Below are 12,803 nucleotides of genomic sequence, written 5' to 3' on the forward strand. Positions count from 1 at the left end.
GGGGGGGGGGGGCAGGAGTAGTTGATGGTTGATGAGCGTTCCTCGAAGACACACACACACATACACACAATTCACAAATAAAACGAAAAGCTAACCATAACGTACGTGATATCTTATTAAAATGTTAATGTACACATTTCGATTTGTGCGACACAAACACACAATCATTCCAGGTTCCAGTTCGACCAAAAATTCACCCGTATGTCCTGTAGACTGTGTCCTTTAAAGCATTTACTGATTTACAAAAAAAAGACAAAAAAACACACTCAAGCACCTTTACATGTTCATCCTCAAATGCTTCATTGAGTCACTGAAGCAAAAATGATGTGAACCTGATGATATGTGGTGTCACTGCAGTTGAAGCCTGGAAAACAATCACATGCGGTGGAATGACAGCGGGTCATTTCAACATTGTTAGTCATTTTCACTCATGAGCAGATGTCTTAAGGGACAAAATTGTGGCTGTGATGTCACTGTGACTCAACATGCATATCACCAAAGCCTGAATGAGCTCGTGTGTGTGTGTGTGTGTGTTAGTGTGGGTATGAGTCTGGGTGTCGGCATTAGTGAATCTGAATGCACTTGTTTATGTATATGTTGCTTCTCAGTGGACATGACAAATGTGTCGCCCCTTCAGTGTGCGCTACACCAACATGCCGCCTTCCACCGCCCCTTGAAAGCACACACACACACACACACACACACACACACACACACACACACATCCTGCCACCTATTCGCCCTTACCCCCCTCAACACCCCCACCACCCCACCTGCATAATAACCCCCCCTCCCTCTGTCTTCCCTGCCAGAGCGCCCATGTCCAAACCAAACACAACAGATCAACAACTCGGCATGCAGATCGTGTCACGGGATAAATTATGCGCAGCGTGTCAGCTTCATACGTGGGCTCTCGGCTGGCTGTCCGTGACATGTGTCAGGGTGCCCCTGCATCTCCGACGCACAACGCTAATGACGTGACGCCGGGTTAGCCTCCCATGCACCCCACCCCACCCCACCTCTCCCCCTGCCCTTAACCACCCCAACCCCTTCTACCCCTTCACCCACCCCTCTGCAACCCCCACCCATCACGCGACGATGAGACAGTGTGTCACCTCCAGAAGGGCGGAAGCGAAAAAAAAAAAAAACCCACTCAGGTTGTAAGGGGATAAAGATGGACAACAGTGTCTGGTCCAGTATGAGACTGTGGTGGCTGATGGTTGGGGGCCTTTAGGGAGTTGAGGGGTGGAATTTTATAAAAATGACTAACTGTCACTCAACATCTTTAATATCTGTCCATTTGTATGCGGAAAAATACATTTTCCCTCCAAAGTGATGTTTGTTTGTTTATTTTTAGAGTAGGAAAATGAAAACCAATCAGGAAATAATAATTAGATAATAGTTAACGATGTAAATAATAGAGGTTGTGCAATAAAAATTCTGGTTTACAACACTGAAGCAAATGCCAAAGGCCAGTATCAGCAGTGTATATCGGTCTAAACCTGCTACATACGCAATATGACATGTAAGACCTTTTTAAAAGAATTTACCGGTCTCCCCTTCCCCTTCCCCCTCCCCTCAAATCTCTACCTTCTCTTCCAGCTCAAGATGGTGCATTTTTTATTTAAGCCCCCCTCTTTTTTTTTTTTTTGTTTTTAGTCTTTGTATGCAAATCCTGTCTGACTTGTCTGAATTATGTGTGTCTGTCCGGGAGCCTCTGTGATTCGGAGTGACTGAGGACTGCACACACGGTGATTGCATCCACTGGGCCTACTCTGAGCCTTGCATAAATAATTGAGATGTCAGTATGTGTTCTCATATTCCCACAACAAAACTGTAGGAAAACATGCACTGTTGAAGGTCATTTGAATAATTCCTTAATGGAAGGGAGGCCTTGTTTTTCGGGATGCATGAAAAAGCAAATGTCAATGATCAAAATCAAGCAGCATCATATCTCATGGAGGCAGCACTGATTCCTGGAGCACTTCACCCTCTATCTCCCTCTCTTTCTCTCTGAAACGATAGATAAGGGATAAGTGTCTTTGTGCATATCAAACACAACACGAGCCACTATTTCTCAAGGGTCTTTTTGAAACACAAATTGGTTTTGAGATATTTTCTAAGTTGACCTCTTTGATTTGAAATAGGAAATGACAGGGACATGGTAGTTCTCATATTCAAAAAAAAAAAAAAACCCCTGAGAGGTCAATGCCTAAATCATACATATACATGCTGGATAATGGGAAATATGTCATTAATCTTTCATATATGAATTATTATTGTGGCTATAGACATGTCCCCAGGTGATCAGGCAAATAGAGATAGATTAGCTGCTACACAGAGAAGGTGTGCAAAGAAAAAAACATGTAACAGATACAGCGTGTGTATGTGTATCAGATTAAGATTAAGAATTCATTTTTTTTTTTTTTTCATATATATTTCATATATATATTTCATGGAAAGGTGCATAGTTTGTAATGTATATCTTAATGAAAGTCAAAGGCACCATGAAATAAAGATACAGAACAACAAAAAAAAAGAAAGAAAACAAGGGGGAAAAAAGTATAAGGACAGAATGAATAGGTATCGTATCTTGTTTTGTAAAACCACATCCCTCATCCACCAAGCTGGAGGAAACATTTCATCCCCCGTATGCTTTTGTGTTTTGTCCGGGCTTGTGATGGATGGAGGGCCCGGCGACACACACCTGCACTTCTCATCCACCACCACATCGTAACTAAAGGCTTGGCAGACTGAGATGATCTCCTGCATCCGTTAGCCTGCCGCTGTCAAACACCGTCATTCTCCACAGACAACTCTGTCACATCAACACTCCCACCGCAAAATAAACCCACCTTGATGAAAGACTGCCGCGTGTCCATCACAAAAACACAAATCCACCGCCGCTGACACCGGCTGGAGCGCTGCACTCTGTCACAGTGACATGAGAATCGCACTGCAGTGCCTGGCATAACGGGGTATAACTCTAATAAGTATTTATTCATTTATTTTTTATTAATCTTGTGCAACATTTCAGCTTCTTCAGTGTATCTCAATCGATAAGATCCAAAATACTGTAATGGACGTCATCAGGCTACCTGTATATCTGATCCTGTAGCAACAGGAGGGCTTATGCTCTGATCTGTTAAAATATTTTGAGGGGAAGAAAAGGGTGGTGAAGGGGGGGTGTGCCAAGTTGTTGATTATGGGTCAGAAATGTCAGTCATTCGTAGATGCTTTTACTGCACCATAAAAGTGTTATAAATGTAAATTCAGGAAAAGTTTTGCTCGAGGCACTTTCTAATAGAAGCCTATGCATGACCTGTATGCAAAATGATATTAAAACATTTGGGCCAAAATGGGCACGGTTAGAAATGAAGCATTAAACCTTGTAATCTTTTCATCTTGTAAATTGATTTAGTGTTAGTTACCAGACATGGTTTTGCTTTGATAACAAACTAAATCTACATTTAAAAAAAAAACTACTTGTTTTGATTACACTGTGAAAATGAAATGTTAAAGTTGCCTCAGTGCAGATGACATCAGAAGAATGTGGACTTCAGGTTCTTAAATGGATGTTTGCAGAGCTCTGGGGGCACAAACAGAACTTGCTCTTGCACTATACTGAACCCTGTTTGTTAGGTGTGTAGTATGGAAGGTAGAATTGTCACACATCCTGCACATTTTACAGTATGATGCTGAGCAATATAATTGAATCAAGTCCCCAAAGTGACTTAAATCAACATAAAAATAGACTGAGGCAGGTATCTCCTGCAAAACATGAGCACTGATAACTTCTTCCTCAGTGCAATTTCCACAATGAAGCGTTTTATCAGGATCCAAACAGATTTCTCCGACTTTAGTTTCTGATCCAGTACAAAGGCTCTCAGTCGTCGTCGCTTTGTTTGTTGATTCTCTGTCAGACATTGTTTGTTTGTGTTGAGGTATTTCGGAGGGGTATTAAACCATACGTCGGAGTTGTGTGCAAAGTTGGAGGGTTTATAGGCGGCAGATGCACGCCGGGATCCTCAGCAGGAGCTTCGTCTTTGTTTCATGGTTGACAATGATCTTTGTGCCGCTATCATATACAAACCAGGAACAAAAAAAAAAAAAAAAAAACGCGAACATATGAAGCCGAAGAAAAGACTTGTCAGGAAACCACATGTGTGAGTGTGTTTCCACTGAGCATACATACATTTGAGGTAATAACACACCTTGAATCTTTAGAGGTGAACCTTTGAGAAAAAGATCAAACATCACGAGCGGTGGGATCAACATGCCCTCTCTTATTTAACTTCACTTGTGTGTGACTCCTAACCACGGACAGACACCTTCCTATCACTGTCTCTAACAGGCGAGGCGAATATATACAGTATGCTCGGTGTAATGTACAGAATCGGAGTGTGGAGAAGAGTACACACGCTGCCATGCAAACACCACTACATCCCTGCTCTATCTAGGCAGAGGCAGACGCGAGTTATGGAGGTTAATACTCCCTCCCCGTGTTCCCACCAGCCCAGGTAATTTTGTTATTCCATTTGTGCCCTCTGTCTACACCCACCCCTGTCTGCTGTACATAATGGTCCCAGCCCTGAGAGGAAGCAGGCATTTACTTATACAAAACCTTGAGGAAATCCCTACCAATCCTCAGGGCTCACGTTCAGCAGCGCCCAAAACACAAAGGCTATGCAAATCTGCCCAGCCTGCGTTTATCTATCCTCGGTTTCCGTTTGCACCACGGGAACCAGTATTGTGCCGTGCGTGGCGATTATCGCATGTAATTTACATAGAATACGCACAGGAAACAGTGCACTGATCTCTAACAAAGCAGGAAAGAGTCTCTATCGGCTCAGCAGCTATCTGACGGCACAGCAAAATTACAGGTTTAGCTGTGGGGTATTAAACCTACAAGGTGTTTTTTTATTTCCGGTGTGCAGGGAACACTATCTCCTCCAAATGTTGCTTGTTTATCTGCCTTGTTTGTTTTATAACCCAACTCTAGCAGCCCCTTCCCGAGGAAGCTGCATCTTCAGCCGGGCTAATCTGCCCTCTGCCTGTGTTTCCTTTGTCACTGAATCCATGTATCAACACAGCGAGGTGCAGCCAGATCGAGGAGGTGTGTAATTGCACAAAGACACTCATGATAATATAGCCGGGGAGGGCGAGTGTGTGTGACTGACTCAGCCAACACGAGACACGTTGTGAGTGTGAGGAATGGAAGTCATAACACTGCAGCATGGCTTCATCCATACAAAGGCTGGTTCTGTAAGTACTCAATCAGAAACTTGAGACATAAGGGCGAGATGAGAGATCAAATTCCTGACGCGGACGCTCTACCTGCGGGGGCCGCCCGAGGAAGAACATCCCACAAACTTGCTGCTTACCTATGGCTGGGGGTGGGGGGAGTGAGGGGTCATCTTGAGGTCACTTTAGATAATGAATCACATTCAGCTCTTGCTACAACTGAATCTTAAGCCTGTGGTACATGAAATGAAACCAGACCTGAAATATACAGAAAATACAACAGCACACAAAACAGGAGGGAAAAGATGCAACCACGGCGGCGCAACAAAAGCGTCCGGACTCTTGATGAGCAAAGGGGCTGTTTGATTTGTCAGAAAAAGGTGCAGAAATCCTCTGTCATTTTGACTGAGCTGGCTGTGGAAATCGAAGCCAACAAACTTGTGACACAGTGACGATGCTGAAGTGACACTTCCTCCTGCAAAGATGTTTGTTTTTTTGTTTGGTTCTTTTTATCTGAACCAATCTGCTAAAATAGGTAGGAATGACACAAACATGGCATTTACTGTACACTCATGGCCACCAATTGACAAGTATGTCTCTGAAATGTCAAATTGAAGTTATAATTCAGTTTTGATTATAGCCTCCACGTTAGCAAGTCATGCCTCTTAATTATGGCAAAAGTCTATGTCGTGTTTAAATACACAGCGCAAAGATATGCAGTGTGTTTTCTTGTTAGCAGTATTAACAGTTGATCAGAGAAAAAGACAGCTTGCTGCTCGTGTATCATCTGAAAAGCTGTGTTAATTTTTGGGTGGTTGAGTGTGGCCGGTCAGGAGGCTATATCAAGCAGAACAGACACCCATCTGATTTTGTTCCAACAGGCAAAAGTACACTGCCATCATTAATATAACACTGATTCTTTCAGAACGGGCCCTCCGAAGGCCAGTCACAAGCCTAGCATGGGTTTCTCACAGTACAATAGGCACCCTTACAGGCTTATCATCCCCGTCATCTTCATCATTATAATAATCATCGGTGGTATGATGTGGCTCAGTCATCAGTTATGTGTATGACACCAGTGACTTTTTCTTTTTCTCCTAACATTTTTGCAAACATAAAAGCAGGCCTGTTAGTAAAATATGTACAAGTAGCGAGATAAGGGAATTTCAAAGTGTAGCTAAAGAAATAAAAGAAATCCTATTTCGTCCGGCCGAGGATTGGACCTGAGTGTGACTGCTTTAAGTTTTATACACATTGAGTTTGGTGCACCGCCATGACAAATGAACACACAACCACAAATATATGACTGTTAACAACTGCTTTGGGGTTTATTTTACAATTGAGAAAGAAATGAAACAAACTAATCGGTGCTAAAAAGTTTTTTTTTTTGTTTTTTTTTTTACAATATTGTCGATAAAACATTGAAATGTATAGTCATTGTGCATCGCTTATTTATTTTCCACACCATTTCATGCATCAAATTGGATGCAAGTATAATTAAAATCATTTCTGTAAACCAAGCCAAAGAAGCTAAATTTGTATTTTCTTTAAAAAAGGACATTTTGTAGCTCTACAGCATATATCTATATACACCATCTGTTTTTATTTTTTTATCATTTTTGTATATAAAATGACAATATAAAAGTTAGAGAATGCACACACCTTAAGATACAAAGAATGTTGAGCCGTTTCAAATGGTAAGATATGTCTTATGGAGTACTGACATTTCACTGGTAATCATTTACATGTAACAGACTTTTCTCTTTACAGTTGAATAAAGCGACACCATTTAGAAAGAGAAAGTTGTAACAAACCATACAACTGGAAAATTGCTATAAGGTGATACTTCACAACAAGGAAAAGTTTTTTGAGCAAACTTGCATACTGACGGCCATTCATTTTCACTGATTGACTCGTACCCAAAAGCAGCATTTCAGTTTTTCCAAATGTTCACGTGATCTTTTTTTCTAATACACTGACAGATTTATGAGCAGGCCATTCATCATCAAAAACATTGCAGTGACAGGAACCCAAAAAACAAGAGGAGGGGGGGGGGGGGGGGGGGGGGGAGAAATGATAATCCTTGATCTTTTAAAATCAATCTGATTTTGACAAATGCAAGATATTTCAAAACATGTTCTCTTTACAAATTCAGAAAATTCAGCTGTCTAAGGTGCTACTTCAGTCTTTCAGGGTATTCTTTCATTCTTTTGGTGTATACATTTAATTTTCACCTTCTTCATATCAAGTATTATACAGTTTTCTCTTCCACCAATTCTCTCCACTCACCACTTTTACCATTGAAGCAGTAGTTGTATTTTTGCCATGAAAAGATTAAAATCTTGTGTTTAACCTTGATTCACTAAAATACATGCACAGATCAGACAAATAGCATATAAATATATTACAAAATAAGTGTAAAAAAGCTTGGCAAAACAAAAACAAATCAACATGAAAAGACATGGTCCAGTCAGGCAGTTATCACAACAAAAAACTATAAGACTGATTTTTTTTCTGGCGGCTCAGTTCGGCCCAGTGCAGTAACTGTGAACAACGTCATTTTAGTGCAATGAAATTCTAGTCAGTTCCACAGCTGTCAGTCTCTACCCTCAGCTCGAGACCCCGCTTACACCTTCTCCATCTTGTCTAGCTTCTCCAGTTTCTCCAGAGCAGTGACAAACACCAGGTGGTCCTCTGGAGACTTGCCGTGGGTCTTGCTGAGGTGCAGTTTGACTGCGTGTTTGCTGACGAATGTCCGATTGCAAAGTCTGCACTGGTACACAGAGCCTGTGTCGTCCTCTGGCGTGGTCAAGGCTGACAGGGGGCTGCCGAATGTCATTTTGTCTGTGATCACCTTTGAGGCAGCCTGCTGCTCCCGTAGGTGCTCAGCTGACAGTTTGGACAGGTCCTTCAAGCTGAAGCCCAGGTGAGACTCCAGGTGGCTGATGTAGGAGGAGGGAGTCCTGAACTGGGAGGCACAGTCACCACAGAGGAACACAGGCTGGCACGAGTCCATGTTCTTGAGAAACTTGGTGCCCCCAGTCCGTCTCAGCTGGTACTTGACATTAGCCAGCCAGTGGGATATCGTGGTCATGGAGAGGCCTGTGAACTTACAGATGTGGACCCTTTCCTGAGGGCCCAGGTCGGTCATGGCGTAGCGGCCCTCTGGGGTCTCCCTCAGGCTGGAGGCAAACTGTGCCTGGAGGATGAGGAGGTGCTGGGGATTCCAGTTGGACTGCCTCCCTTTCCTCTTCTGCACTGGGGAGAGGTCCTCGAGGGCGTCCTCAAATGCGCTGCCATCGGCGTCCGACTTCTCTGAAATGGAGGAAGGGGTTGAGGATTTGGGCGTCAGTCTGCCAGTGAGGTTCTTTACCATATCTGAAATGTCCATCAGAGCGTTCTCTCTCAGGGGAGAAGAGACTGAGTCAGGGAGGGAAATGAGGGGTTTGTTACCATTTACACTATTGTTGGTCAGGAGCGCAATGCTGCCGTTGTTATTGTTGTTGTTGTTGTTGCTGTTATTGGAGGATTTATTTTTACTCAGGTCTATGGGCTGGTCACTGCTTTCGTACAACTGATAGTGGTTGATGGGCTCAGCTGGCTTGCCCTGAGGAGGTGGGTTGAAAGCTGGCTTATCCATCATGCTGTTGCTGATTTTGTAAAGCATGGACAGTGGGTCTGCAGCCGGGCTTACTGGTTTGGAGGCCTTACCCAGGTGTGTGTTCATGATTGACTGGAGTGCGCTGAGAGGGTTGATGAAAGGAATTTCTGGTGAGTGATCAGTGATGATGCCAAGACTGTTGCCGTTAGTTACAGGGGACTGACAGGCCTCAGTGCCGTTCTTTGAATGGTTGTTGTGGCCATCCACTAGGCTCTCTTTGGGCTCCTTCTTGCAGATGAGCTCTGAATCTACACTGCCTGGGCTGCTACTTCTCATACCTGACGGCTTAGAGAGGTCATTTGGAGATGCCAATTGCTCCCTCTGCTCTCTCAGTGTAGGGGAGGGGGATTTTACTAACGACGGGGGCCGGCATCGTTCCAGGCTCACCATCTTCTCCTCCTTTTCTTTCTTCACAGTGGCAGCTTTCCCTGTCACTTTCTCCACAAGCTCCTCCATGGCAGTGACATTGCTCCTGAGGGGGGTGGGGGAGGACGGGCTTCGAGGCGAGTGGATGACTGAGTTGGGGTCACTCACCAGGCCTCGTAGCCCGCTGTTAAAGATGGGCTGCATCTGGACACTCTGGACAGTTGGGGGCAGAACAGTAGCGGAGCTTTTCATGGCACCCTGCAGCTGGTAGGCTGCATGAATGCTAGGATAGCCGCCCCATGTGGGCGTGCCTGTCTGGGCCTTGCTGATGGCACTGGAAACTGTGTTCTCAAGGGATTTAAGAATATCTAAACCCTCTTTGGGCGTCTCCTCGAGATCTTCTTCTCTAAGATATTTATATGATGTGGCATCAGTCTCAGATTTTTCACCTGAGTCGTCTTTCTCCTCCTTAATTTTTTTCTCCACTGACTCACCACAATCCACCTTTTCATCCTCACCTCCCTCCCTCTTTTCCTCTGAGCCGGAGGAGAGGGCGGGGGACACAGGCTGGGACTTAACACTACTGGGGACAGGGAGTCTGGTGGTGGTCGGTGGCAGTGGGATAGACTGAATCTTCTCTTCCACCACTGGATCAAAGACCAGCTGTTTGCCCTTCTTGGATGCAGAATTTGTGACCTTCAAAAAGTGACCTGTAACCATCATGTGGGCAGTCAGCTGTTGCAGTGTATCATGGGAGCTCCCGCACTCCATGCATTTGAGGATCTGGGCTTTACGAGCTTCAAACTGCCATGTGTAGCTGGCACCGTTCTGGTAGCCATAGCGGTTGTTTGGCGTAACATAGGGGTTAGGTACGGCTTTTGTATCTTTGCCAACATCCCCGAGGGATACGCCGCCACCACCGCTACCAGCATGGAGAGAGTCCGGGGAGCATGGGGAGACTATAGCGTCTTGGATCGCTCGTTTTTTAGCTGAAGTGGGCACCAGTTTAGTGGCCAAGGCTGGCACCGGTTCTTTGAGAGGCACTTTCTGGTAATGCTTGGTCTTGATCATGTGAACGCTGAGATCTTGCAGAGACTCAAACGAGTGGCCGCAGTACATGCACTTCAGCACCTTCTGGGCATCCTCTTTCCCCTCCATCTCCATCAGGGAGCGCTTGCGCGGTTTGGACCAGCGCTTCCCCTGATCCTCCTCTTTGTCCTTGTTGTCGTCTCGATAATGGCCCGTCTCGTTCATGTGGACCGTCAGACCCACCAGCGTGTCGTAGGCAGCGCTGCAGTCTTTGCAGCGAAACTTGCTCGCACCGGTGAAAACAGAGCCATACAGCTTGTTGTTCTGCCGGTAGAGCTGCACTGTGCTGAAGAGGCTAGGCTCTGGCAAAAGGTGGTAAGGGGTCTGCTGAAGAGTTTTGGCAAGTGCCGCCTGGTGCCAGTCGTAGGCTACACCGCTACCATTGCTAGCCACACCGCTGCTGCTCCCACCGCTGCTGCTGGTTGCACTATGGCTGCCAACAGAGCTAGCTGCTGTGCCATTAGTATTGCCACTTGCGCCGCCTGTGTGGTTGACAGTGGTGCTGGAGCTCCTGCCATTGTGATGACTGCTAACCATGTTGACCCCACTGCTCTTGTTTATGGTTGTGGTTGTGGAGGCAGAGGCAGTAGAGGCGGGCTCCGGAGTAGTGAGGGCACTGTTGACGCTGCCCGCCGCAGCGGGCTTAGATTTCATGATGTCCATAGTGATGCTGGACCAAGAGGCATCTGAGATGAGGTTTGCATAGACGGCTTTCATCTGCGCCAGGCTATCCTGGAAAGAGAGGCCGTTGTTGGGGCGGAAGGGCAAAGCTGCGCCTTCCCTCTCCTGACCATCCGTGGAGGAGGTGCTCTTGAAGTCCGTGAGTCGGTCGCTGGCATCACTGAGTGGAGACCCATATCCGGCGTCAGGATTAGTGCCATTGCTGAGTGGTGAGTCTCTGTAGCTAGGTGGCTGGCCTCCGTCCACATCTTCCTCTTCCTCGTTGCACAGGAACTCATTGTCCTGGCCGTCTAATGAGAGGCCGTCATCCTGCAGGTGCTCTTCCTCATCGTGAGGGGCTGCCTTAAGCTCGTCCTCGGGCATGTACGCTGGAGCACAGAGAGAAAGAGGAAGAGAAAGAAGATAAAAATAAAAAATAAAAAAATAGGGGGAGACAAAAAGAGAGAAAAAGAGGTCAGCTCAGTGAAATTAAAGATTTACAGCACACTAACAGGACCACTGTCAAAATAACATGGAATGAATACTCAATGATAGGAGATGTAAGCTTTTATTCTCATCCAGCGAGTGTGTGTATGTGTCTGTATGCATGCATGCATGAGTTTGTGTGTATTTTACACACATGTGGCTCTGAAAGCCAGTGGTGAAAAAAGCCTCCAAGGGAAAAATAAATCACTGAGCTTCTGACAGTTGTCCTTTTCCTTCCCAACTCCCTATTCCTCCACACATGCCTCATGTTCCCCAGGAAATGACTGGCTGTTTGGCCTTGTTAGCCAGCTGCATGCTTACATGTTCAACTCCCCCTTTCTCTTTCTTTCTTCCTTTCTTTCTTTCTTCCCCAAGCTTTATTGCTTCTCACTCATCCAGTCCATGAAGTTCAGCTCCTCACATGCTCAGGTTATGTAACTGATCGGGGAGGGAAAGAAACAAAACGCTAATCTGGAGATATCACAGCTTTTCCTAACCCACTCTGATGAGCGGAAGGTAATTTTCATTTGAGCTAATAAGCAGGAACTGGTAAAAAACAAAACAAAACAATGGTACTTGGATTGAGAATACCACAGTGATTGTTGAGGGAGGGACTCTTGGGCAGACAGTTTATGCATTTGCAAAAATGTGCTACTGCTCTGTGATCCAAAATGGCATGCACAATGCTTAACAAGAAGGCAGAAGAAAGTGAACACATGATCAAAGATCGAGGTGTGGGGAAAGGCAACTAGAGAAGGCTGAGATGTAACAGGTTTACCAGTAAAATATACAAAGGCATATAAGATACAAGGCTAGGCCGTGTGTGTGTGTGTGTGTGTGTGTGTGTGTGTGTGTGTGTGTGTGTGTGTGTGTGTGTGTTTGCATGCTAGGGAGGACACAGCAAGCATCAGTAAGTAGGAGAGACAGGAGGTTGTTAGGGGGAGAACAAGTGAATGAAAAGAAAATGTAGGGAGGAAGAAAAAGTGAGCAGGAGGTGGTGGGTTTGGTGGGCGGGGAGAGGGGCTGTAAGAGAAAAGGGAGAGAGAGAGAGAGAGAGAAAGGGTGAGGAAGACAGGGAGACAGGAAAGACGGCCCCCTAGCTTCTTCCTTTATCTCCTTCCTGCATGGTGAGATGTGTGTCCTAGATGCCAGTATCAGTCTCTCCTGATGAAACAGATGTGCTGTCAGCTTCAAACGGCACGCTAACCTGTCATATCATAATCTAAGTGGACATAATACCTGATATATATACACTGGCACCATTTACTGCTGCCTGAGAGGAGATGGGTGGGGGGGT

General features: G+C 45.3%; 1 protein-coding gene across 2 annotated transcripts in view; it reads right to left on the reverse strand.

Moving 5' to 3' along the window:
- Positions 1–6,547: 6,547 nt before the first annotated feature.
- LOC111658046 (teashirt homolog 1) overlaps positions 6,548–12,803 on the reverse strand; it is a 37,324-nt gene continuing 31,068 nt past the window's right edge. For both annotated transcript variants that reach the window (XM_087175200.1, XM_023410417.2), the window contains exon 3: positions 6,548–11,409. In XM_087175200.1, the coding sequence (XP_087031326.1) occupies positions 7,871–11,409 (3,539 nt within the window). In that variant the 3' untranslated portion in view covers positions 6,548–7,870. The remainder of the gene's footprint in view (positions 11,410–12,803) is intronic.

The sequence above is a fragment of the Seriola lalandi genome, unplaced genomic scaffold, assembly GCF_002814215.2.
Source record: "Seriola lalandi dorsalis isolate HSWRI2012SDOR001 ecotype SW California unplaced genomic scaffold, Sedor1 jcf7180002054425, whole genome shotgun sequence".
NCBI classification, from domain to species: domain Eukaryota; kingdom Metazoa; phylum Chordata; class Actinopteri; order Carangiformes; family Carangidae; genus Seriola; species Seriola lalandi.